Source organism: Trachurus japonicus, chromosome 6 (genome assembly GCF_045865225.1).
Source record: "Trachurus japonicus isolate A0001 chromosome 6, Traja_1.0".
Lineage (NCBI taxonomy): Eukaryota > Metazoa > Chordata > Actinopteri > Carangiformes > Carangidae > Trachurus > Trachurus japonicus.
In genome coordinates, this window is record NC_140912.1 from 30,503,444 (window position 1) to 30,527,221 (window position 23,778).

At 43.7% G+C, this 23,778-nt stretch overlaps 3 protein-coding genes across 3 annotated transcripts in view; 1 reads left to right on the forward strand and 2 right to left on the reverse strand.

The window, feature by feature from the left end:
• LOC146986414 (uncharacterized) overlaps positions 1–23,778 on the forward strand; it is a 154,323-nt gene that overhangs the window by 36,984 nt on the left and 93,561 nt on the right. The gene's annotated exons all lie outside the window — the stretch shown is intronic.
• LOC146986416 (protein NLRC3-like) lies at positions 6,085–9,063 on the reverse strand. Its single transcript, XM_085780346.1, has 6 exons — positions 9,055–9,063; positions 8,695–8,920; positions 6,738–8,541; positions 6,457–6,630; positions 6,192–6,365; positions 6,085–6,088 (listed from the first exon to the last, which is right to left on the reverse strand). Exons 1-6 carry the CDS (start codon positions 9,061–9,063, stop codon positions 6,085–6,087), a joined length of 2,391 nt encoding a protein of 796 aa, XP_085636472.1.
• Positions 14,488–23,556, reverse strand: LOC146986417 (cytosolic 5'-nucleotidase 1A-like). The gene is made up of 6 exons (XM_085780347.1): positions 23,527–23,556; positions 21,199–21,309; positions 17,829–17,964; positions 17,600–17,722; positions 15,908–16,019; positions 14,488–14,840 (listed from the first exon to the last, which is right to left on the reverse strand). The coding sequence occupies exons 1-6, from the start codon at positions 23,554–23,556 to the stop codon at positions 14,603–14,605; spliced, it is 750 nt and encodes a 249-aa protein (XP_085636473.1). The 3' UTR covers positions 14,488–14,602.

Below are 23,778 nucleotides of genomic sequence, written 5' to 3' on the forward strand. Positions count from 1 at the left end.
ACTGATAATTATGTAACATTACGACACATGAAGCAAATACTTGGAACTACTTGTGCTTTTGAAATCCCTCCGCCCAGCAGCCAAAACGACTCGTACCTGTTGTCACCTGCTACAGTCAGACGTGCCAAATAAGAAACATGGTCTTCAACATGAGTTCATGTTTATTTTATAATTTATTGTGTCAGCTTGAAACCATACAACCATGAAGTGTAGTCGAACAGGAATGTGCACGACCAATCAAATCCCAAACAATCCATGAACCAATCAATGATCACTAATAAACGAAAATGAAGTCCTGAGTGTTAATTGGCTCCAGTTTCCAAGAAACAGCATTTAGGTAATAATTATAGAAATATATAATAAAAAACAATCAGTCTCAAAGTGAAGATAAATTTAAATCTACAAACGTCATGAACTCAGCGTCATGGTAACAGAAAAATCATTAGCTGGTAGGATTAGTAGCTGATGGTTTTTGTGCTGCAGGAAATGTCCATTACATATAAAACTGATTCAAATTGTTTTATTTGATTCAGTGAAACCACAAAGAAAAATAAATCACACGTAATTCATTATATTCAGCATCTATACAACATTATGTTTGTTTCCAGTTGTGTTTATTGTTGTGTCTGTTTACCTGTGACCAGCTCACAAACAGCCTGTAAAGTTGAACATGAACAGTGAATTTGTTTAAAATGTGTTTTTCTCCTCAGTGACGCTGGCGGCTCAGAGACTTTTAGCTTGGTGATATTAGGCCTCGTCCTTCATCAGCAGCTGAGTAAAAGTCACCGTGGTTTTTGTCCCTGTAATAATCAACGCTTCCATCTTTAAAGGAAGAGGAAGAAGTTTACAAGAATCATTGAGAAGAGTTTAAGAAATCAACTGATTTAATCCATGAATGTGAAAACGTGAGTGAGAGACAGAGACAGACATGTAGAGACTGAACTGTCTGTTCAACAGTGAGAAGGTTTCTGTGACAGGAGGAGACTCTGATTCACTCAACACAGAGACACTGAGGAACCAAGATAGAATCCAAACCCAGGATACAGAGGTTGAGTGAAGGTGGTGTTGAAGGTGTAGAGGTGGATCAGTGAGTCAGAGGAGACTCTGTAGAAGGACAGAGAGCCAGCAGGACAGTCCACATACACTGCTACTCTGTTAGAGACAGAGGAGGAGGAGGAGGAGGTGATGTCTGTCCGTCTGCCATTGTGAATGACGTAGTAACGACCATCAGAGCAGCTCAGACTCCAGGACTGATCGTTCCATCCAAACTCACAGTCATAACTGTCTCCTTTCCTGCTGATTCCTCTGTAACTCACTGATATATAAACATCTCCTCTCCTCTCGACCTCCCAGTAGCAGCGACCAGTCAGACCAGTTGAACACAGCAGCTGAGGCCACAGGTCAAATCTGTCTCGATGTTTAGGATATGACTGATGCTCCTTCACATGTGTCGCCTTCCTGTTGTTGTCAGACAGTTTGATGTTTGTGTGCACTGTGTTTGTGTCGATTGTGAGTCGACAGGAATCTGATGGAGAGAACAAGACACAGCTGCAGTTATTGATCATGTGATCAGTTATTGACAGTTTGATGAAGACTCATGACGTCAGTGATGTGACAGTGTGAAGATGGTTGAATGTGCTGCTCAAAGTAAAAACACACTTACACTTCCTCAGAACGAATTGGGCTCCAGCAGGCTGCACCCTGAAAGGAGGAGGGGGGTCAGAGCAGCACGTTCTCTGTCAGCATGCACACATGGACATTACATGGCTCTCACACACACACTGTTTTATCACTGTGTTCACATGGAGGCTGGTATGTGTGGATGAACACTGAGCACAGAGAAGAAGGAGCTGGAGTCTTTATCTAGTGATGTTATGTTTGCTAGAGCTCAGTGAAACAGTGAGTTTAGTGAGAAACACTGAGTGTGAACACAACTTGTGTTAGTTTGAAGAAAACTCCCCAGGAAGCTGAAGAATGAGGCTGTGAGCAGGTTTCCACAGGAGCCACAGCAGCAGTGAGTGGATGAAGGAGCTCTAATAGAAACCATCTGATCACAGTGACAGGACGGATCAGGATCTCATGATCAATGACTCTGTTCTTCTCTGCTCTTCACACAGATCAGCTGCAACACACTGACTCACTGAGATCAGTCACATCATGTGGAACAAAGCAGCCGTCCTCAGGACCAGTCCTGAGCTCCATCAAACCTGTCCACACATTTTTACTGGACTTGAAGTCAGAGTCCAGAGGAAGCAGAGAAACTGTAGAGCAGAGAGAACCAGGCTCAGCTCAGAGCACATGGACTCAGACAGGAAGTGAAGCTCCAGCTGCTGGAGACTTTCATTAAGGAGCCACTTTGTGGCTTCATCTGATCTGGAGTCAGACGTGTTTGAGCAGCACACACAGTCTGAAAACAGCTGTTTGATCACACACACATTCAGCCACAAACACTGATTATTACACTGTTCACTACACTCACTCTCTTCTGATTGACAGCTCCAGGCCTCTGGACAGTGAGGACATCTGGATCACACTGTGATTTACTGTCTCCTAAACACAACAACACATCTCATCAGGAGCTGATTATTGATCATCAATATCTGACCAGACAGAGAGGGTTGGAGACTCTGGAAAAACGGTTCTATCTGGCCACATTTTGAAAATACAAAGTCAAAAGTCCCAGCCCCTTTCCTCAGACTTCTCTCTGAAGCCACACCTTCACCTTTACGCAGACCTGGGTGAAGACTCTGATCGGTTTCACCTTAACATACACACACACACAGGCCTACATCCACCACACACTCAAACAGCTCTGTCCACCGTGCGGTCACACACTCGACCCCTGATCCGCTCTACAACCACTGCATCATGCCACACCGCGACGGTACTAATCGCTCCTAATTAACTCATTGAGTGCCGCGCTCCTTTCCAAAGTTTTAGTCAAGTGTACCGGCAATTTAGACCATTTTTGACGATTTTTGTAGAGCCATAGTGTATTCTATATTATTGCCACCAACACATACTGGCCACAAACCGTTTGTTTCTACGTGCCTCTGTTCCTGAGAAAATTCAAGCTAAACATGGCTGGGTTTCACCAAAATCCCTCCTTTTTTTCTAGAAAAGGAGATAGAGCGTCTTTTATGAAAGGTGCTCCGTTTGTGCCTGTCGCTCCTCTGACACTCGCATTTCTGGATCAAAGGGCTCGTGTAAGATAAATATATACAACAATTGTTGTTCTATTCACAAAACCACCATCGGGGGGGGGGGGGGGCGCCACTAAACAACAATAACACAGACGCACCGTGCCGTGTCACGCCGGGATTCCACTGGATGCGGAACGATTCCGAAACGGGTCCGCTACGGAACGGCTGCGTACTCCGACTCCGTCAACTCACACCGGTTCCGTCCGTGATGTTGATTGTTGCGGCTCCGCCGCACAGCGGGAACACGTAATCTCGCGATAAAGCTGGTTGTAGTTTCCATAAAGTGAACCACAAAATCAAAAACAATTAATTTAATCCAGAGGAGGAGTAGAGAAACAACTTGGTGCTGACCTGACTTGGTTTTACAATCACTATCTCCTTGTCCATGGTGTAAACGGGGTGAAATGATGTCTGAAAACCTCCGAGCTGCTGACTTCAGGCCGGTCGCTGCCCATTACAACGTTTTCAAGGTGTAAAGCAGGAAATATGCTCCGCTGTAAACATGGTGTATTTTATTTTGAAAATTAACCGGGTGTTTTATTTTGTATTTTGCCCACGATTTCCTGTCATACACGACCTGCTCTGTGTTGATTGATGCGCCGTGCTCCGGCGTCCGGCAAAAATAGAAGCTCTGCGTATGTTTTGCGAGGGCTGCCGGATGCCGGTGCCGTTCCAGACCCACGACGCAGCGGACCCGGAGTCGGTGGACGCTGCCACGGTGATTATAATTAATACGTAACGGCTCCGCCGCCGTACCGGAGCGGATCTGCAGCCGTTACGCATCCAGTGGAATTTAGGCGTCACAGCCTCTCGCCGCGGAACGTGAAGGTCTGTCGGCCACAGCAGGTCGGGAACACCGGTCCCGCCGGTGGTCGCGGTCCGTCTGTGGTACGGGTCGGTGATGCCGGTCTGCTTTGGTCCAGAGACCATCAGATTTTACCGCGGGAGGACTTTGGGGAGGACACGGTGTTGCTCCAGATGAAGACCGGGCGGGACAGTCGGCTGAGAGCTTCCTGTTCGGCTCCGAGCTGCTGCAGCCTCGCGGGTGAGAGCGGAGCAGCTGCTGCATCCACATGCAGAACTCCGTTTGCAGAAGCTGAGTTATGATAAAAACTTCCAGATCATGAGCTGTCATGAATTTTGATCGTCATCTATTTCAGTTCTCCTCGTCGTAGAGTCCCCAAATTTACACATCAGGTGTGTTAAAGTGTCTATTTTCATAATTTAAAAAAAAGCAAAAAACTTAAAATCTTGTTTTTGGCACTCAACGCATGGGAACGAAAAATGAGAAATTGTGGTTGGCACTCAACGAGTTAATAATACGGCAGGAAATATCAATAACAACGTAGGCTTACCTTTGAAAACGGCCCGCAAACTATCAATAGACCCTCGTTTTTTTTCTCCCAGTATTATTCCTTTTCTCTTAGCGTTTCTAATGTCCTTTTGTTTTTCCTGCTTTCCTCCTCCTGACGTGCGCCCAGTTGCGTAACCTGATGATTGATGTCTTTCAATCACTTCCCTCCTCTTTTCTTTTTTTTCTCGGGTTAAAATGCCTCCAAACAGGCGATCTATGAGTACGTCCTAACTTAACAGAGAAGTAAAACACAGAGAGAGCACAACTAAAATGTGATATTATTCGATCAATCAATCAATCAATCAATCAATCAATCAATCAATCAATCAATCAATCAATCAATTTGTTTATTTCGGGCATGTCAACACATGGCCGAAAGGGAAAGCGGGAGAAGCAAAAGCTTATCTAGTCCCGCCCCCATTCGCAGCTTATTTACAGATTGTAATAATGGAGGAGACAGCTGTCTGCTGCTCCAGCACCGCAGCACCGGCAGGATCAGCGCCTGTAGACGTCTGTCTGTCCGCATGTCTCGTCCTTTACTTGTCCATGGTCGTGGTGCTGAAATAAAGCGGCGCACTTTGCTCTCATTACTTTTGTTGCCAATTTAAATTCAGAATATTGTTAAAGCATGTAGTTTTTGATTGTGTTAAGATTCCTATTCATGTCTGAAAATTTTGCTTTTTGATGAAAACCAACTTCAGTCCTCAGTTTTTCTGCTAAGTCCTGGTTTCTTTCCCTGATAGTGATTTTAACACTGTGCGTACCTGGGATGCATGGATAGTGCGTTTACTGCGTCCTTTCAGGGTTTAAAGCATCAGCGACACATGGGCACATAGCTGGCAAATAATTTTATGTTTAACAGGGTAGGGCCTCATATGAAATATTGAAACAGGCCCCCAGATGTCTAAGGCCGCCACTGAGTGAGAGAGATGGCAGCTTGATTGGGCGTAGGCAGAACCAGACATGAAGGCATCTGATTGGTTTTTCCGTTTCGGGGCGAAAAGCATGGATTGGTCAGAGTTTTGTCAGTCCTGCAGCTGCCACAGAGGTCTGATTGTTTTCGTTCCTTTTTCTGAAAACATAATGAATTGACTACTCTCAGGATAGAAGGACCATTTCACCCAGTATAACAAAAAGTGTTTCTGAACATGATTACCAAACATAACTTTAAACCAGCTGCAGCTGAAATGTTTCCTCATCAACTCTGAAATAAAGTCTGATCAAAACAGCTGCCAACATCTGGTTTCATCATTGAGATCTCTTCTACTGAATATGAAACAGTGAGTTATGATGAGACACTAAAATCATGAGGAGAAACTCCTGATCCCAGTAGTTCATCACTGTGACGGATGGAAGCTGCACAGCCCATGTTTGAAACACTCAGAGATTTTGGCTTCAGTATAAACTGTGTTGGGACGAGTCAGACTGTGACAGAGGACGTCAGTGGAGTGGGCGGAGCTTCACTGTGGCCTACACCACCTCTGTATATGGTCTCAGTGATCAGATCTGATGTTATCAATGCATCAATCACCTGAGACAGATGTCAATACTGGGTGTGAACGGGGCCATAGAAAATGTTCCAGCTCCTCCTCCTCTATCAGACAGTGTGTGTGGCTGCAGCAGCCTCTCCATACCTGAGAGTCTCCAGTCTCCAGTCTGGATCCTCCAGTCCAGCAGACAGCAGCTTCACTCCTGAGGCTCCTGGATGATTGTAGCTCAGGTCCAGCTCTCTCAGATGGGACGGGTTGGAGCTCAGAGCTGAGGCCAGAGAAGCACAGCCTTCCTCTGTGACCAGACATCCTGACAGACTGAACACACACAACAACACACAGGAAACCACTGTCAACACCTGGAGGTGTGTTCAAGTGTCATCAGATAAACAGCTTGATGGATCCTCACCTGAGAGTCTCCAGTAGACAGTGTGGACTCTCCAGTCCACCAGACAGCAACTTCACTCCTGAGTCCTGCAGGTTGTTGGTACTCAGGTCCAGGTGTCTCAGACTAGAGGACTGGGAGCTGAGGACTGAGGACAGAGCTCCACAGCTTCTCTCTGAGAGGTTACAGCTGCTCAGTCTGAAGAGATGATCATGAGGAATTAAAGAAGAAAGGAATTTATTTTCTGTCCTGTTGAAAAAACAGAAGTGTTTTTGATGAATAAATCTAACTATCTCTACACTTACAGAGCTTTGTTAGAGGCTTTGACCACTGGCAGCAGCCTCAGAAGAGCCTCCTCTGAAGCAGAGTATTCCCTCAGGTCAAACTCATCCAGATCTTCTCCTGATGACAGTAAGATGAAGCCCAAAGCCGACCATTGAGCAGGAGACAGTTTATCTGTGGAGAGACGTCCTGATCTCAGGGACTGTTGGATCTCCTCCACTAGAGAGCGATCATTCAGTTCATTCAGACAGTGGAACAGGTTGATGCTTTTCTCTGCAGAGGGAGTCTCTTCAATCTTCTTCTTGATGTATTGGACTGTTTTCTGATTGGACCTTGAGTCACTTCCTGTCTGGGTCATCAGACCTCGTAGGAGACTCTGATTGGTCTCCAGTGACAGACCCAGGAGGAAGCGGAGGAACAAGTCCAGGTGTCCATTTGGACTCTGTAAGGCCTCGTCCACAGCACTCTGGTAGAGAGAATTTGGTTCAGGTTTTTCTCTAAACACTTGAGACCACCAAGATGTTGTTTGTTGTTGTGTCATCAGGTTGAGTCCAGAGTTGATGAAGGTCAGATGGACATGAAGAGCAGCCAGAAACTCCTGAACACTCAGATGGACGAAGCAGAACACCTTGTCCTGGTACAGGCCTCTCTCCTCTTTAAAGATCTGTGTGAACACTCCTGAGTACACTGAGGCTGCTCTGATGTCGATGCCACACTCTGTCAGGTCTGATTTATAGAAGATCAGGTTTCCTTTCTGCAGCTGCTCAAAAGCCAGTTTTACCAGAGACTTAATCATCTTCCTGTTCTTTTTACTCCAGTGTGGATCTGTCTCAGCTCCTCCATCATATTTGACCTTCTTCAGTTTTAGATAAACCACCAGGAAGTGGATGTACATCTCAGTCAGGGTCTTGGGCAGCCCTCCTCTCCTTCTGGTCTTCAACAGCTCCTCCAGAACTGTAGCAGTGATCCAGCAGAAGACTGGGATGTGGCACATGATGTGGAGGCTTCGTGACGTCTTGATGTGGGAGATGATCTCTCTGGCCTGCTGCTCATCTCTGAACCTCTTCCTGAAGTACTCCTCCTTCTGTGGGTCAGTGAACCCTCTGACTTCTGTCACCATGTCAACACACTCAGGAGGGATCTGATTGGCTGCTGCAGGTCGTGTGGTTATCCAGAGGCGAGCAGAGGGAAGCAGTTTCCCCCTGATGAGGTTGGTCAGCAGCACGTTGACTGAGGTGGACTCTGTAACATCAGTCAGGATCTCAGTGTTGTGGAAGTCCAGAGGAAGTCGACACTCGTCCAGACCGTCAAAGATGAAGACGACTTGGAACTGATCAAACCTGCAGATTCCTGCTTCTTTGGTTTCAGAGAAGAAGTGATGAACAAGTTCCACCAAGCTGAACTTTTTCTCCTTCAGCACATTCAGCTCTCTGAAGGTGAAGGGAAATGTGAAGTGTATGTCCTGGTTGTCTTTGTCTTCAGCCCAGTCCAGAGTGAACTTCTGTGTTAAGACTGTTTTCCCAATGCCAGCCACTCCCTTTGTCATCACTGTTCTGATTGGTCGGTCTCTTCCAGGTGGGGCTTTAAAGATGTCTTCTTGTCTGATAGTTGTTTCTGGTCTGTCTGGTTTCCTTGAAGCTGTTTCAATCTGTCTGACCTCATGTTCATCATTGACCTCTCCAGCCCCTCCCTCAGTGATGTAGAGCTCTGTGTAGATCTGATTCAGAAGGGTTTGGTTTCCTGCTTTAGAGATCCCCTCAAACACACACTGGAACTTCTTCTTCAGGTCAGATTTGAGTTTACATCGACAAACTGCAGCAACATGTTCTGAATGAAAACACAAGAAATCAGGCCGATAAGAAAATATAACATGATAATTCTTCTAAATAACAACTATATGAACATGTTTCCCTCCATGTGTTGATATCAGTGAACATCTCATTTGTCCATCATGTTGAATCTTTACAGAAATCCTCTTACTGCTCTGCAGACGCTCAGCCAGCTCCTCCTGCTTCCTGCTCCTCAGGAGCTTCACTGTGATCTTCACTAACGCCTCTCTGATGCTCCTCTGCTCTTCATCCTCACCGTCCACCACCTTCTCATCCTCCCTCTGACTCCTTGAGCATTCTGGGTAATCTGGGCTCAGAAGCTTGTGGATCTTCTTCAGCTCGTTCTTCACAAAAGTGACCATGTTCTCCTCCAGCAGCTGGAACAGAAACTCAATGAGTGACAGCATCAAACTAAAACCTGACAGACTGACAATCCACTGGTGTCAAAGTGCAGCATGGAGATGATGGTGAACACAACAGATGTAACAGCAGCTGTTGGACATGTACCCACCATAAACATGGAGTCCAGGTGTGTTTGATGCTGCTGGGCAGACTGACCACTGGGAACCTCTGAGCTCTCCTGGTCCACTCTGTGGAGGAATCGTGAAGTGAACATCAGTACAGAGAGACAGAGATGGCAAAAGTACCTAGATTCTTTACTTGAGTAGAAGTAAAAGTACCTGTGTAAAAAATGACTTGAGTAAAAGTGAAAGTACTGATCCAATTATCTATACTCAAGTACAAGTAAAAAGTACAGGCTCTGAAATGTACTCAAAAGTATTATGAAAAGTAAAAAGTATTTCTATTGCACGATTCACTGCAAAGCTAATAACCACACGATAATTTATCTTGAATCCATATCATCAATGTTATTGTTTGAATAATTCACTTAAAGCAGAAGTAAGTGATATATTTGTGTTAATATAAGTCTTAAATAGTTATATTTTCCGACAGCAATCACTTACATAGAGTGTTTGGACCGAAACACGGGTCTCCCAGTCCCTCTGCTCTGCTCTGAGCCGAGGAGAAAACATTTACCGTATCCTACAGTTTTTATCCAATGAGGAGAGAGAACGGCATGCAGGGCTGTGTGTGCAGCCAAGGGACGCCGTGAATGTGGCGACGTAGGGACGAGGACTGTTATGGTGCGTTCAAGGAAACTCGTATTTCTCCGACCGTGAAGTGGTACCAGTTCGATCTGGTACGAGTTCACGGGTCAGAAGTTACGAATGGCCGTTGACTTTCACCGGTAAAACAGGTCGGAAAAACACGAGTGGGTTGCCTGGAACGCTACAAAGTCGTAAGTTGTGATTTGAAGCTGTAATTTACGATTTCAAAAGCCTGCCTGGAACGCAGCATTAGCCAAAACGACCGGACCACTTACTTCTGCTTTAAGTTTACCTGCCGGACACAAGATGTATCCTAGTGTACTTCACCGTAGTCAGTCGTAGGCATTTGTATTGTACACTTCAGGTATACACATCACACTTCTGAACATTCAATTTTGGACCAGGATTGGCTTCTTAACTGTGGTGTCACAAATCATGCTCATAGTCCCAATTAATCATCTTTTTTAATCGCAAATCAGGCAACAATTGTTTCTCACTGTACAGGTGGTGTGTTATTGTGAATGGCACACCCAGGGACTACGTATGAAAATAACTACACTTCTCTAGCCATTATCTGGTACAAAATATACTGTGTCCCTGCCAAATAAAATAAAAATGAAACAAATCTGCACACTGCAGTCAGTGAAGCTCAATTGAAAAACTCTTCACAATTAAGACGTGTGCTCCTAGATAAAAGTACCTCACTGTTTACACTTACACAACACATGACCCCTCAACTCCCCTCTCCATCACTCTACACTACATCAAACAAAATACTGTATGCAGTGTTCCTGTAGGATTTTTTAAAGTTCTTATCATTTCTATGATAACCTGAATCTGACTGTCAGTTACAGCTTACATCTGATCAGCTGATCCACGTCCTCCTTTAAAGTTAATGAACCTGCCCTTTGAGTGGTCACTCCTTAAAGACAGACAGCTGGGTTCAGGAGAGTCTGGTCTCTGCTGCTGGATCCTGAAACAACAACACAACTGATGTTAAATATTTTAGGTAGATGGAACATGAATACAGAAAAGTTTTGCAGTTTTATGCAACCTGGCTAAATATTTGTCAGATTTCTACAGACCCTGGATGACGATAACAGAACGAGTTTCGCGACAGATAATGTGTAATTTAGAGTCTGCATGTTCTGTGCCCCGATCACTCCCACTATATGGCTATAAGCAGCTCTCGAATGAACCTAAATATTGTCCAAAGGATTCCTCATGACACCAAAGTTACATGGGTGAGCAAACAACCTTATTTTATGCCAGAAATAAGGTCCAGGTTTTAAAAAATGGCACTTGTCCTTTAACATGTGGATGATCAGGCAGGGACTCTTTACCGCAGCTGGACAATGTCTGAGTTATAACTCAGAATCAGAATCATTGAAATTTGACTCCACAGGAAGAACGTTCAACAGAGACTCAAAAGCTTTGAAATTTAGTTTAGTCTTACATCTGATCAGCTGATCCACATCCTCCTTTAAAGTTAATGAACCGTTCATTTGACACGTTGCTCTTTAAAGACAGACAGCTGGGTTCAGGAGAGTCTGGTCTCTGCTGCTGGATCCTGAAACAACAACACAACTGATAAATGTGCATGTTGGAGAAAAACTAATGAAAAATATCTTCAATCTTTTTATAAACACAACAACTGACTTTCAGAGAGAAAAGTCTGACAGTTTTAATTCTGACCTTTGACCTCTGGTCTGGCCCTGACGCCCCCCACACAGAGTGGTTTTAGAGGGAGGGGCTCCCTCCTCTCTGTCCTCACACTGATCCATGCTGCTGAGGTCACATCCACATCAGCTCACACACACTTTGTAGCTTCACCTGCAGAGGAAACACACATCATTCATGTGCACAGCAGCTCACATGTCCATCATGTCTCCAGCTGCTCCTCCACTGATTGGCTCTTCTTCTCTGCTTCATATCAGTGTCAGCTGAATGCAGTCACACAGCAGTGAGGAAGAGGAAGCTGCCATCAGCTGCTGTACTTCTACTATCAGTCCACTAGATGGCGTCATGAAGCTGCAGTGAAGTGAAGAGCAGCCCAGCAACATGATCCATGGACGACTGTTTCCATCCACTGACACACACAAGGACTGAGATCCACTGAGTTGATGTGACACAGTCTCTGTGTGGACAGCGTCCCTGTAGAAAACCACTGGATCAAACAAGCTACAGCTGATTGTTACACACACAACAACTGGGCCTCAACTCAGCTGCAGTACAAGCAGGAAGTAGCACAACAAGGAAATACTCAAGGAAAAGTACAAGTACCTGACGACTGTACTGATGATAGGCAGTAACAGTACTGATCAATAGACTGTAGTAGCTGTTGAAGCAGGAGCCTCTGTGGTGTTCACTGTCTTTCTGAACATCATATTAAAAACCCTGTGAGCCGCTCAGCCCGCCACACTGAGTCCACATCAGTCCTGTAGTGTAAATCTAATGACAGACCACTCACCACAGACAAAGTCACAGCTGTTCTCCAGCGGCGGTCCGGACGAGCTCAGGCCGCGATCAGTGTCTCAGACAGCGGGAGAGCAGCGGCTCATCTCCGCCTCCTCCACAGGCTGATTCAGGCGGTAAAGCTGCCTCCAGCTGCACACAAATAACCACTCTCTTCACGTAACTGCCACAGGAGACAATAAACTGTGATACAACTGTTGGTGTTAAACTATGAACTGTGACTCACCTGTTGGATATGATACTGTAATCTTATCTGGATAAATGAATCTGCTCCGTTGCACTTTGCTCCATGAAATAAAATACCCAGTGAACAAAGAACCTTTATCACAGACAATATTACAGAACAAAGTTACATGAGGGAAGTTCAATCAGGACAGACTATTAAGAATGGAATAGACGGGATGTGAAGCAGAAAGACAATTATTGTGAACAAATAATATTTTGGCGCTTAGGCCCCAGGGAGCAGATCAGCTTAGAAGACAGATTGATGAATGTGAAGCTTCTATCTGAAGAGGACTTCCCCCGGGCCCAGACACTGGTGGTGGTAGGGATGATGCCTGCTGAGTTTTTTTGCGGGCTGGTTGAAACATGACAGATGAAAGTTGATTGGAGGAGGAGAGAAGGTGGCAGATTGTGATTGGATGAGGACACGTGCTGAGGGGTGGATTTAAGAGGGAAGCAGGAGAGATGAAATAGACTCAGTCAGCATGCTTGGAGAGATAGTCTTCCTGACTGAACTTTCGCTAAGCTTCATTAAGCTACAGTAACAGAAAATGACATGTACCCAGGTGAACTAAACAATGTCCTATGGAAATTATAAAGCAATAAACAATTAATGAGTAACAGGAAAGGCACCAGCTTCATCAACTGCTCCACCACCAAAAGGCCAAAGTCCATCTGCTGATAAGATTCCTGATAACTTATAGTAGGTGTAATAAGTGCGGCACAGGAACAAAGATGACTCAGATGTGATTGTTTTCCTGGTTTTATTCACTACAGAGGTCGTGAAAACACATGAAAATAATACATACAGTCTCCTTGGTCTACCTCTATAACAATGCAGCACAGCACTGTTGCATTGGTCAATAGCAGGGCTGTGGTGGCTGCACTGTCCCAATCACTGCTGTTTGGCCTTGGAGAGAGCTTCACCTCAGCCCTGACTGGTTTCCCTTTGCCCCGTTTTTAGCAGATTTTAACATTTTGATGAGTAATTGTCGTAATTTGAACCTCTGTGTCTGCCTAAACCCTAAGCTGTATGTCAGACCCGAGTGCTTTCCTTTGTTAATATTCCTAAAAATTATGTCACAATGAATGACCACGTGAGTTTGCAGGTGAGTGAACAGGTGAGTGAAAAGTTGTTGCAGACCTCACCTGAAGTATCTGAGAAACACACCACACACACAGTAATTTAATACAACCTTAATGTGACAGTTGAGTCATGTGTTTGTGTTTGTTTGTTGTGTAATTGTGACAATAAACAGTTCACAGTGACAAACACCTGTGGGGTTCCTCCATCAAGCTCGCTTAGCTCAAAGTCTGGCTTCAACGGCCGAGTCTCGCTTATTTTAGTGAGAGCTCAGTTCCATCAACGTTCCCAGACTCGCTGCAGCGTGGACTAAAATGTTTAAAACTATTTGATTTACCCACTGAGCTATAAGACACACCTAGAGTAAGGATTCATATGAGGCTGAAATAGAAGGAACTTTGTGCCACTTGTGCATTGATCCTGTCAGTCGTATTGTTCTAGACCTCCTCTGTGATGCAAGAGAGTTGGACATTTCTCTGAGTTTTCTTTTGTATAGTAGTAGGTACCCCAAGATAGGGATACTGGGGGCACGACTAACAAGCAGCTGTGTAACATTACCCCATGCGTTACTGCAATCATGACCTCCCTCAGGGTGTCAGTAGCTACAGCTTTTACTATACAGAGTCATTTTAATAGTTTAATCATTGTTTTAACAGACAATCCATCTAGAGCAGTGTTTCCTTTTCTTCTTGTACAGTCCTTATATTCATCGTAAGTCTCCATAAATAACGTTTAATACATAATCTTTAATCTCTGTGCAACAAATGACAGACACAAATGTAACAGTTTGGGTTTAACCATTTGTGCGTGACCAAACGTCAATAATAATAATAATAATAATAATCAATTATTTGATTTTCCTAAAGCTTTAACCTAAAATCTTCTGAGTTCAGAGTTAATTCTCTCTTAAACCAAACACGGATCATAACCTGATCAGACCTGAACTCATCAATAGCCCAATCACCAATCAATAGACGAACAGTGAAAGTGAATCAGAGTCAAACAGCATTGAGTTCAGACGTGAGGTCATCGATCAGTGACCTCATCATGAACAATAAACAGAAACTCTGAGGTTGAACCTTTGACCTTCAGTCAGACTGACGATCTGAACTTTCTCTTAAAGACACAGTGAACGTTTCTTTGTGAGGTCATGCGACGTTGTGATGTCATCACTCCTCCAGGCTGCCGTTGCTGAGCAGGAAATGAGGTCTGACCAGCGACAGCATGGGGCCCCTCGGGGCCCCGGCCAGACAGTACGCCTCGTCCGGCCCGACGCCCCGAGACCGCAGCGTCCTCAGTGCGGCGCAGCAGCTCTCTCTGCCGCCGCGCGCCGTCACCATGACGAAGCTGAGCGGGCTGTCGACCATGCCGAACCTCCGCCGCATCTCACCGAGCCGAGCCGACAAACTCTGCAAAAGGAGAGAGACAGTGAACGCAACCTCCAGGTCAGAGCAGAGGACGACCAGACAAGGCCGTTTTATTTGTATCGCCCGTTTTTACAAACAGTTTGTCTCAAAGGGCTTCACATCCCATCATAACAACATCCTCTGCCCTTTGACCCTCACATCCACTGAGGAAAACCTCCATGGAAAACCCTTTTAAAGGACAATTCCAGGTGAATTCAACTCGGGGGTGTATGTTCCTAACGTTTTAGGTCTAAAAGAAGGAGTCTGAAGATTTGCGGTTTAGTTGCTCCTGTTTTGTGGTAGTTGTGTCTGTCCCCGCATCGCCACGGCAGCAATGAATGGGAGCGGATGCAAGTTCCGCTGCTTAGGCTGTTTACATCCCTCAAAGCCACAGACAGCGTCAGATGGCTACTCAAACATGCGCTGATAAGTTTTTTTTACTTGAAGCAAGTCAAGAGTTGATATTCCTGTGTTTATGACACAAACGGTAGCTTTCCCACTGCACCTGAACACACCGAGCGCATCAACTTGGGTCTCGCGCGAGACTCCGGGAGACTTTGAATTAGATCTACGTAGTTTTACAAACATGTTGACTTGCTTGAAGTAAATAAACTTCTCGGTGCATGTTTGAGTCGCCATCTGACGCTGTCTGTGGAAAAAAATTGCGGCTTTGAGGGATGTAAACAGCCTAAGCAGCGGAACTTACATCCGCTCCCATTCATCGCTGCCGTGGCGATGCGGGGACAGATACAACTACCACAAAACAGGAGCGATTAAACTGTAAATCTTCACATTCCTTCTTTTAGACCTAAAATGATAGGAACATACACCCCCGAGTTGAATTCACCTGGAATTGTCCTTTAAAAGGGAAAAACTGGAGAAACCTCAGAGTGAGCAACAGAGGAGGGATCCCTCCCCCAGGACAGGCAGTAGATGTCGTATACAGACAAGTTTATACTGTATACAAACAGTTTATAACATGGAATATGGGAAAGGTTAACAAGAGCTGATGAAAGAGGCAGCTGGCGGCGGCGGCGGCGAGTAGCTACCTGAGCGGCCCGTTGACACGCCGACGCCGGGCTGACGTCGGGCCGGACGACGGCGTCGCCACAGAATAAAACTCTGAGCTGCTCAGACGAACAGGAAGCCGTCTGCTGGTCCAACAGCGCCGAGAGGACGCCTGGACCGAGGACAAGGAGGATTCACCTTCTGACACCACACTCACCAATACACCGTCAATACATGATTAGAGCTGCAACAATTAATCAACTAATCAAACAATAATTGATTATTAAATTAATCATCAACTATTTTGATAATCGAATAATCGGATGGGTAGTTTTTTTAAAGGGATAGTTCAACATTTTGGCAAATTGGCCCATTGCCATAATCCCTATAGTCATAGCAGTAGGTTCGTTACCTTTAATTGTCGGTGCAAGCTGTTTTTAGAACGGCGGAGCAGAGCCGTGAGCTGCTCAGAGCTACGCTACGGAGGCTCATGGGATTTCTTGGTTTCCCTCATCAAACTCATCAAATACACAATCCAACAACTCCACAACGCTCTGGTGGACAAGTTGTGACCTGCACATTCAACACGCTATGAGATAATAACACAACGTTATGAGACAGAGTTGTTTTAGAGGGAAATGCAGAGACTGCTTGATGAAAAACTGTCCCTGAAGGCAACGTGAATCCGCGGTTTTGCATTTGCCTCGAAAACAACTCTGCCCTGACAATTAAAGGTAACAAACCTACTGCTAATAAGGGATTATGGCAATGGGCCAATTTGCCAAAATGTTGAACTGTCCCTTTAAAGCAGAAGTAAGTGATATATTTGTGTTAATATAAGTCTTAAATAGTTATATCTTCCGACAGCAATCACTTACATAGAGTGTTTGGACCGAAACACGGGTCTGTCAGTCACTCTGCTCTGCTCTGATTCGAGGAGAAAACATTTATCGTATCCCACAGTTTTTATCCAATGAGGAGAGAGAACGGCATGCAGGGCTGTGTGTGCAGCCAAGGGACGCCGTGAATGTGGCGACGTAGGGACGAGGACTGTTATGGTGCGTTCAAGGAAACTCGTTTTTTTCCGACCTGTGAAGTCGTACCAGTTCGATCTGGTACATAGACTGTACAAAAAGACGTACTGGTACAATTTCACGGTTCGGAAGTTACGAGTGGCCGTTATAGTGACTTTCACCGGTAAAACAGGTCGGAAAAACACGAGTGGGTAGCCTGGAACGCTACAAAGTCGTAAGTTGTGACTTGAAGCTGTAATTTATGATTTCAAAAGCCTGCCTGGAACGCAGCATTAGCGAAAACGACCGGATCACTCACTTCTGCTTTAAGAGAAAAAAAAGTCAAAATTCTTTGATTTTAGCTTCTTAAATGTGAATATTTCTGGTTTATTTGTTCCTTTATGACAATAACAAACAATAAACTGAGTCTCTCTTTGGTTTGTGAAGAAAACAAGACATGTGAGGACGTCGTCTTGTGGTTTGGGAAACACTGATTTGGCATTTTTTAACATTTTATTCACCAAACAACTAATCGATTAATCGTTTATATAATCAACAGATTAATCGATGACAAAAATAATCATCAGTTGCAGCCCTATACACGATCAATCCATTACCAATATGTTAGCAATGGAGGGGAACTTCATCATATTTTAAGTTTTAATCATCCTGCTGTGAAAACGTGGCGTCGTCGTGGTGACGTCGTCGTGGTGATGAAGAAGAGACGAAGCCTCCTCACCTTTCTGCGACGCCTGCGACGCCTCGTCTCTGTCCGTCGTCAGGAACAGCTGCACGTTGTTGTCCAGCAAACAGTCGGTGAAATCCTCCTCAGCCGAGAAACAGAAGCTGCCGACGTCCAGACCTGCAGCAGAGCGACGGTGACCATGACGATGATGATGATGATGTCACAACAGGAAGTGAACACTGACCCGTCACTGACCGGATAAACTCTTAAAAAGTTAAATTACCGTAGCGTCTGGTGCTGCTGATGATGCGGGAGCTCTGCTGCTGCTGCTGCGCATCAGTGGTCACCATGACGACGTCAAACAGCAGCGTCTCCGTGGGATTCGCCTCCAGCAGACGCTGATTCACTCTCTGCAGAGCCTGATGGAAAACAAAGTCCAGCCCTTCATGTGTCGTCTTCAAAACAACAGCTCACACATTGTTCCCTCTGTTGTCGGGGACTATTTTCTGTGGCGGATTAATTCACATTTGGTGAAATTTAGGTGAGATTCGGTGAGATCAACTTCAGAAACTGAGGAATTTTGGTTATTTATCTATTTATTGACTCGTTATTTATTCGACTGTGATTGTTACAATGTGGTGGTGCTTATAACCTCCTGTTGTCCTACTGGGTCAAGGAAGGAAGGACGAAGGGAAAGATGGGAGGAAAGAAGGAAGGGAAAAATGAAAGAAAGATGGATGGAGGAAGGGAACAGATTGGGTCAATTGGGTCAAAAAGGAAGGAAGAAATGAGGACGAAGGGAAAGAAGGAAGGAAGGAAGGAGGGAAGGAAAAGGGAAGGGAAAAAGGAAGGAAGGAAAAAAAGATGGAGGGAGGGAACAGATTAGGTCAATTGGGTCAAAAAGGAAAGAAGAAGTAAGGACGTAGGGAAGGAAGGAAGGAAGGAAGGAAGGAAGGAAGGAAGGAAGGAAGGAAGGAAGGAAGGAAAAGGGAAGGGAAAAAGGAAGGAAGGAAAAAAGATGGAGGGAGGGAACAGATTAGGTCAAAGAAGGGAGGAGATGGATGGATGAAGGGAAAGAAGGGAGGAAAGAAGGAAGGGGAAAATTAAAGAAAGGTAGATGGAGGAAGGGAACAGATTGGGTCAAAAAGGAAAGGAGAAATGAGGACGAAGGGAAAGAAGGAAGGAAGGAGGGAAGGAAAAGGGAAGGGAAAAAGGAAGGAAGGAAAAAAAGATGGAGGGAGGGAACAGATTAGGTCAAAGAAGGGAGGAGATGGATGGATGAAGGGAAAGAAGGGAGGAAGGAAGGACGGAAAAAATAAAGAAAGATAGATGGAGGAAGGGAACAGATTGGGTCAAAAAGGAAGAAAGAAGTAGGGAAGGAAGGAGGGAAGGAAAAGGGAAGGGAAAAAGGAAGGAAGGAAAAAAAGATGGAGGGAGGGAACAGATTAGGTCAAAGAAGGGAGGAGATAGATGGATGAAGGGAAAGAAGGGAGGAAAGAAGGAAGGGAAAAATGAAAGAAAGATAGATGGAGGAAGGGAACAGATTGGGTCAAAAAGGAAGGAAGAAATGAGGACGAAGGGAAAGAAGGAGGGAAGGAAAAGGGAAGGGGAAAAGGAAGGAAGGAAAAAAAGATGGAGGGAGGGAACAGATTAGGTCAAAGAAGGGAGGAGATGGATGGATGAAGGGAAAGAAGGGAGGACGGAAAAATTAAAGAAAGATAGATGGAGGAAGGGAACAGATTGGGTCAAAAAGGAAGAAAGAAGTAAGGACGAAGGGAAGGAAGGAAGGAAGGAAGGAAGGAAGGAAAAGGGAAGGGAAAAGGGAAGGAAGGAAAAAAGATGGAGGGAGGGAACAGATTAGGTCAAAGAAGGGAGGAGATGGATGGATGAAGGGAAAGAAGGGAGGAAGGAAGGATGGAAAAATGAAAGAAAGATAGATGGAGGAAGGGAACAGATTGGGTCAATTGGGTCAAAAAGGAAGGAAGAAATGAGGACGAAGGGAAAGAAGGAAGGAAAAGGGAAGGAAAAGGGAAGGGAAAAAGGAAGGAAGGAAAAAAAGATGGAGGGAGGGAACAGATTACGTCAAAGAAGGGAGGAGATGGATGGATGAAGGGAAAGAAGGGAGGAAGGAAGGATGGAAAAAAGGAAAGGAAAAAGGATTGTGGAAAGAAGGAAGGAAAGAAAGATGGAGGGAGGGAGGGAACAGATTGGTTCAATTTGAAACCAGAAAGACAACAGGAGGGTTAAAATACATCATGTATAATAAATACTGTGGTATTTCAATAATAAAACTGTAACATTCCCAGAATAACTTTAATATTTTGAGATAATGTAGTTTTACTTTAAGAATAAAGTCGTAGCATTTTATGCTGAAAAAATACAATTTAAAAGGGGGAAGTTAAAATATCTGAGGAATAAAGTTGTATTTCTGGAGTCGTAACATTTCCTGAACAAAGTCACAAGAATAAATTCATAATTAAAGGATAAACAAAAGAAATGAAGGAATAAAATCCCAGAATTTCAGAAATAATGTGGCTGTAATTCAAGGACAAAGTCGTAGTGTTTCAGGAATAATGTAGTTGTACTTTGTATTTTAAAGAGTTTTTCTTTTTTATTAAAATACTTTTTTTAGGGGAAAAATTATAATATTTATAGTTGTAACATTTCTAGAATAAAATTAGTGGATACAAATATTCTGGAGATAAGATTGATTATCTATTCTTGTCAACAAAGTTCATATCTTGATACCACAGCTCACAAACCAATAATAATATTCATCATTTATGGACAAACTGAGGCGTCACCAGTACACGGTCTGTATGACGCTGCAGTTTCTCCGTCTCTAGTGAAAACTCTCTCTTATCTGTAGAGAAAGAGAAGTGGAGGCTACTTGGTTATTACATGTGCTGCTCAGTGTTTTCCAGGTCTCGTCTGTTTTTATGCGCTTGTCGTCTGTAATGAGAAACCTCAGACGACTCAGTGAAGGTTTAAATCGTTCACCTCCTGCTCCTCGGAGAAGCAGCTGACGCCTCACGTTCACATCGACGTGTCACTGAGTTTATATCATAGTTCAACCTGAAGGAGGAGGTGAAGAAGGTAGAGAGAGATAGATAGATAGATAGATAGATAGATAGATAGATAGATAGATAGATAGATAGATAGATAGATAGATAGATAGATAGATAGATAGATAGATAGAACAATAAATAGACAGATAGATAGATAGATAGATAGATAGATAGATAGATAGATAGATAGATAGATAGATAGATAGATAGATAGATAGATAGATAGAACGATAGATAGATAGACAGATAGACAGATAGATAGATAGATAGATAGATAGATAGATAGACAGACAGACAGATAGACAGATAGATAGATAGATAGATAGATAGAACGATAGATAGATAGATAGATAGATAGATAGATAGATAGATAGATAGATAGATAGATAGATAGATAGATAGATAGATAGATAGATAGATAGATAGATAGATAGTTAGACAGAAAAGAGACAGTTTTCATTGTGCAACGAGTTCAGTTTCACTACAGCTGAGTGAAAATCTGACAGTTCATAGATGCTGTTGTATTAAATAGTTGAACAGCAGTGAGATCGATGATGAAATAAACACATTAACTCCTCCACACACCTGCAGCAGCGGGAAGGCCACGCCCTCTTCGTACGCCTCTTCACCATCGGCTCTACCTTCGAACACCGACCGAGACGTCACGGCAACGACCACCGCACGATCAGCATCTTTCTGCAGAAGAAACACAGGACATGAGTTATATACGTATAGTGATAGGAAATGTAAATCATATTATTGGATATTGATTATTGAGTCATTTATTGTGTGTTGATTAAACCAAGTTTCTTATGTGCTGATAATATCTTGTTTTATATTATCAGATAAATTGTGAAGTCAGACTTTTAGGTTTAATTGTAGTAGAGTATAAAGTACCAGAAATTGAAATACCAAAATAAAATCACTAGAGGACCAGTACAGAACTAACATGGACATGGATTTTTTGTTTATTTATTTGTTTCATTCATTGAAAAAATAAAATAAAAAGAGTTGTTCTATTTGGTTTGACACAAAAAATAATGCAACTTCTGAATGAAAAATATGAAATAAACATGAACTCATGTTGAAGACCATGTTTCTTATTTGGCACGTCTGACTGTAGCAGGTGACAGCAGGTACGAAACAGAGTTGTTTTAGAGGCAAATGCAGCCGGAACTACATTTCAGACGCGGCTGCTGGGCGGAGGGATTTCAAAAGCACCAGTAGTTCAGAGTATTTGCTTCATGTGTCGAGATGTTACATAATTATTAGGGCTGTCAAACGATTATTTTTTCTAATCGCGATTAATCGCATTTTTTCCATAGTTAACTCGCGATTAATCTCTATTAAAAATATTATATATGGCGCTTTGGACTTTCAACACTCAAAGTGTTATAATCTCTAGACAAACAACTTTTAGACCAGACCTAGTAGGCCTAGTACCTAATCATAACACATGATGCATGAAACTCACACAGAATTGAAACGAATTGCATCCAGTGGAAATTGCCCGTTACTTTGCTACACCTCTGCCTGGCCACGTGCATTTGTTTACAACAAAGCGTCAAAAAATCAATGGATGGAGCTGTGGATATATGTTAGACTGTGTATATTTGTGTAGCAACCAACTTGAAGGTGCCTTACCGCCACCTACTGGACTGGAGGTCCCACACTCCAGTCCTCCAGTGCAGCAGACAGAGGACAAAATGGGCCGCGATTAACCGTGATTAAAAAATGTAATCGCGTTATTTTTTTTAATTAATCGCATTGCGATTAACGCGTTAACTCTGACAGCCCTAATAATTATACATGATTATTTCATAGCGTGGTGGATTTGCAGGTCACAACTTGTCCACCAGAGTGTTGTGGAGTTGTTGGATTGTGTATTTGATGAGTTTGATGAGGGACAGGGGACCTGTATCATTCACCTCCATTGTGTTCACTGAGCAGCTCACGTCTCTGCCCCGCTGATCTCAAAACAACATGCACTGATAATGAAAGGTAATTAACCTACTACTATGACTAAAGGGATTAGGAGAATTTGCCCTAATGTTGAACTATCCCTTTAACACATCGTCACCCAGTTCCCAAACCAGTGGCTGAGCTGCTGGCAGGAGGATCTGTCAAGCTGGATCAGGCTCCATTAAACCACTGGATCATGTTTCACACTTCACACGCTGCTTCACTTCCTGTCTGAGTCCTGACGTGACCTCTGCCAGCTTCTGTAGCTACTGATGCTGTCATCAGCTACACACATACTGTCATTTATTATGGGCGTAATGAAATCCAGATAATATAACTGATATAACACCCTAAATAATCATACAATTGCAGTGAATAAAAATATCTACAAGCGGCTGTGAAAAAGTTGTTGTTTTCATTGATTTTTTTTTTTTTCTTTGCAAGCAACCAAAAGTAATATTTCTAATAATCTGAGGATGTGTGGCTGGTTGCTAGTTTGCTGTTTGGAGGTAAAGCTAGGGAGGACGCCACAAAATAAATGTGCTGGTAGGATTTATCTGATCTGAAAACTGATATCAAGCACATTTGGTCTTTACATTGATAAAAGGAAAAGGTTCATCTACCTCTTTATTTTGGCATTCCCACATAGGCTGTATGAACATATCACACCACCCCTTGTCATTAATACAAAGTTAATGATTTTGTTCTCTCCCCCTGCTTTTACAGGTGATTTTAAGATAAAGGTGTGTGAACACCTGCAGTCCCTCCACTCTTCTCTTCTTTGTGTTTTCCCCTGAGATGGTTTATAGGAACTTTTTTTTTATACAATGAAAATTATTTTATTTTGATCACAACATGCTTTCAGACTAAAACAGGGCACAAAAAAACAGCAGTGACCTTGTACAATATAATCATACCAAAAACATGAGTCAGCTCATTACTGCTGCTTACCCTATACAATGCAGCCGTCTGGTACAACATAGAAACATGAGTCTGTACTTCACAGTTCTTCTACGGTGTTGTCCCTGCTGACGGTCCTGACAACATAATAACACACAGGGGAAATACACATGTTCTTCTGACAAGCGGCGAACTGAAGATCGATCATTTCATTTTAAACATTTATGGTTCAGTAGTAGAAATAAACAGCAGTAAAAACACCAGTCTCTCATCATCATGTGACAACCCCTCCCCCACTTCCAC

What these genes read in the sequence shown, in the direction of transcription:
- LOC146986417 (XM_085780347.1), bottom strand. Translation starts at nt 23,556, where the DNA reads ATGTTGTACCAGACGGCTGCATTGTATAGG. An exon ending in AGACGGCTGCATTGTATAGG is followed by an intron (nt 21,310 to 23,526) that starts GTAAGCAGCAGT and finishes TTTCTTCTGCAG; the next exon opens with AAAGATGCTGATCGTGCGGT. An exon ending in CAGCAGCACCAGACGCTACG is followed by an intron (nt 17,723 to 17,828) that starts GTAATTTAACTT and finishes GCTCTGCTGCAG; the next exon opens with GTCTGGACGTCGGCAGCTTC.
- LOC146986416 (XM_085780346.1), bottom strand. An exon ending in GGCTGAGCGTCTGCAGAGCA is followed by an intron (nt 8,542 to 8,694) that starts GTAAGAGGATTT and finishes GTTTTCATTCAG; the next exon opens with AACATGTTGCTGCAGTTTGT. An exon ending in TGTCTACTGGAGACTCTCAG is followed by an intron (nt 6,366 to 6,456) that starts GTGAGGATCCAT and finishes GTGTGTGTTCAG; the next exon opens with TCTGTCAGGATGTCTGGTCA.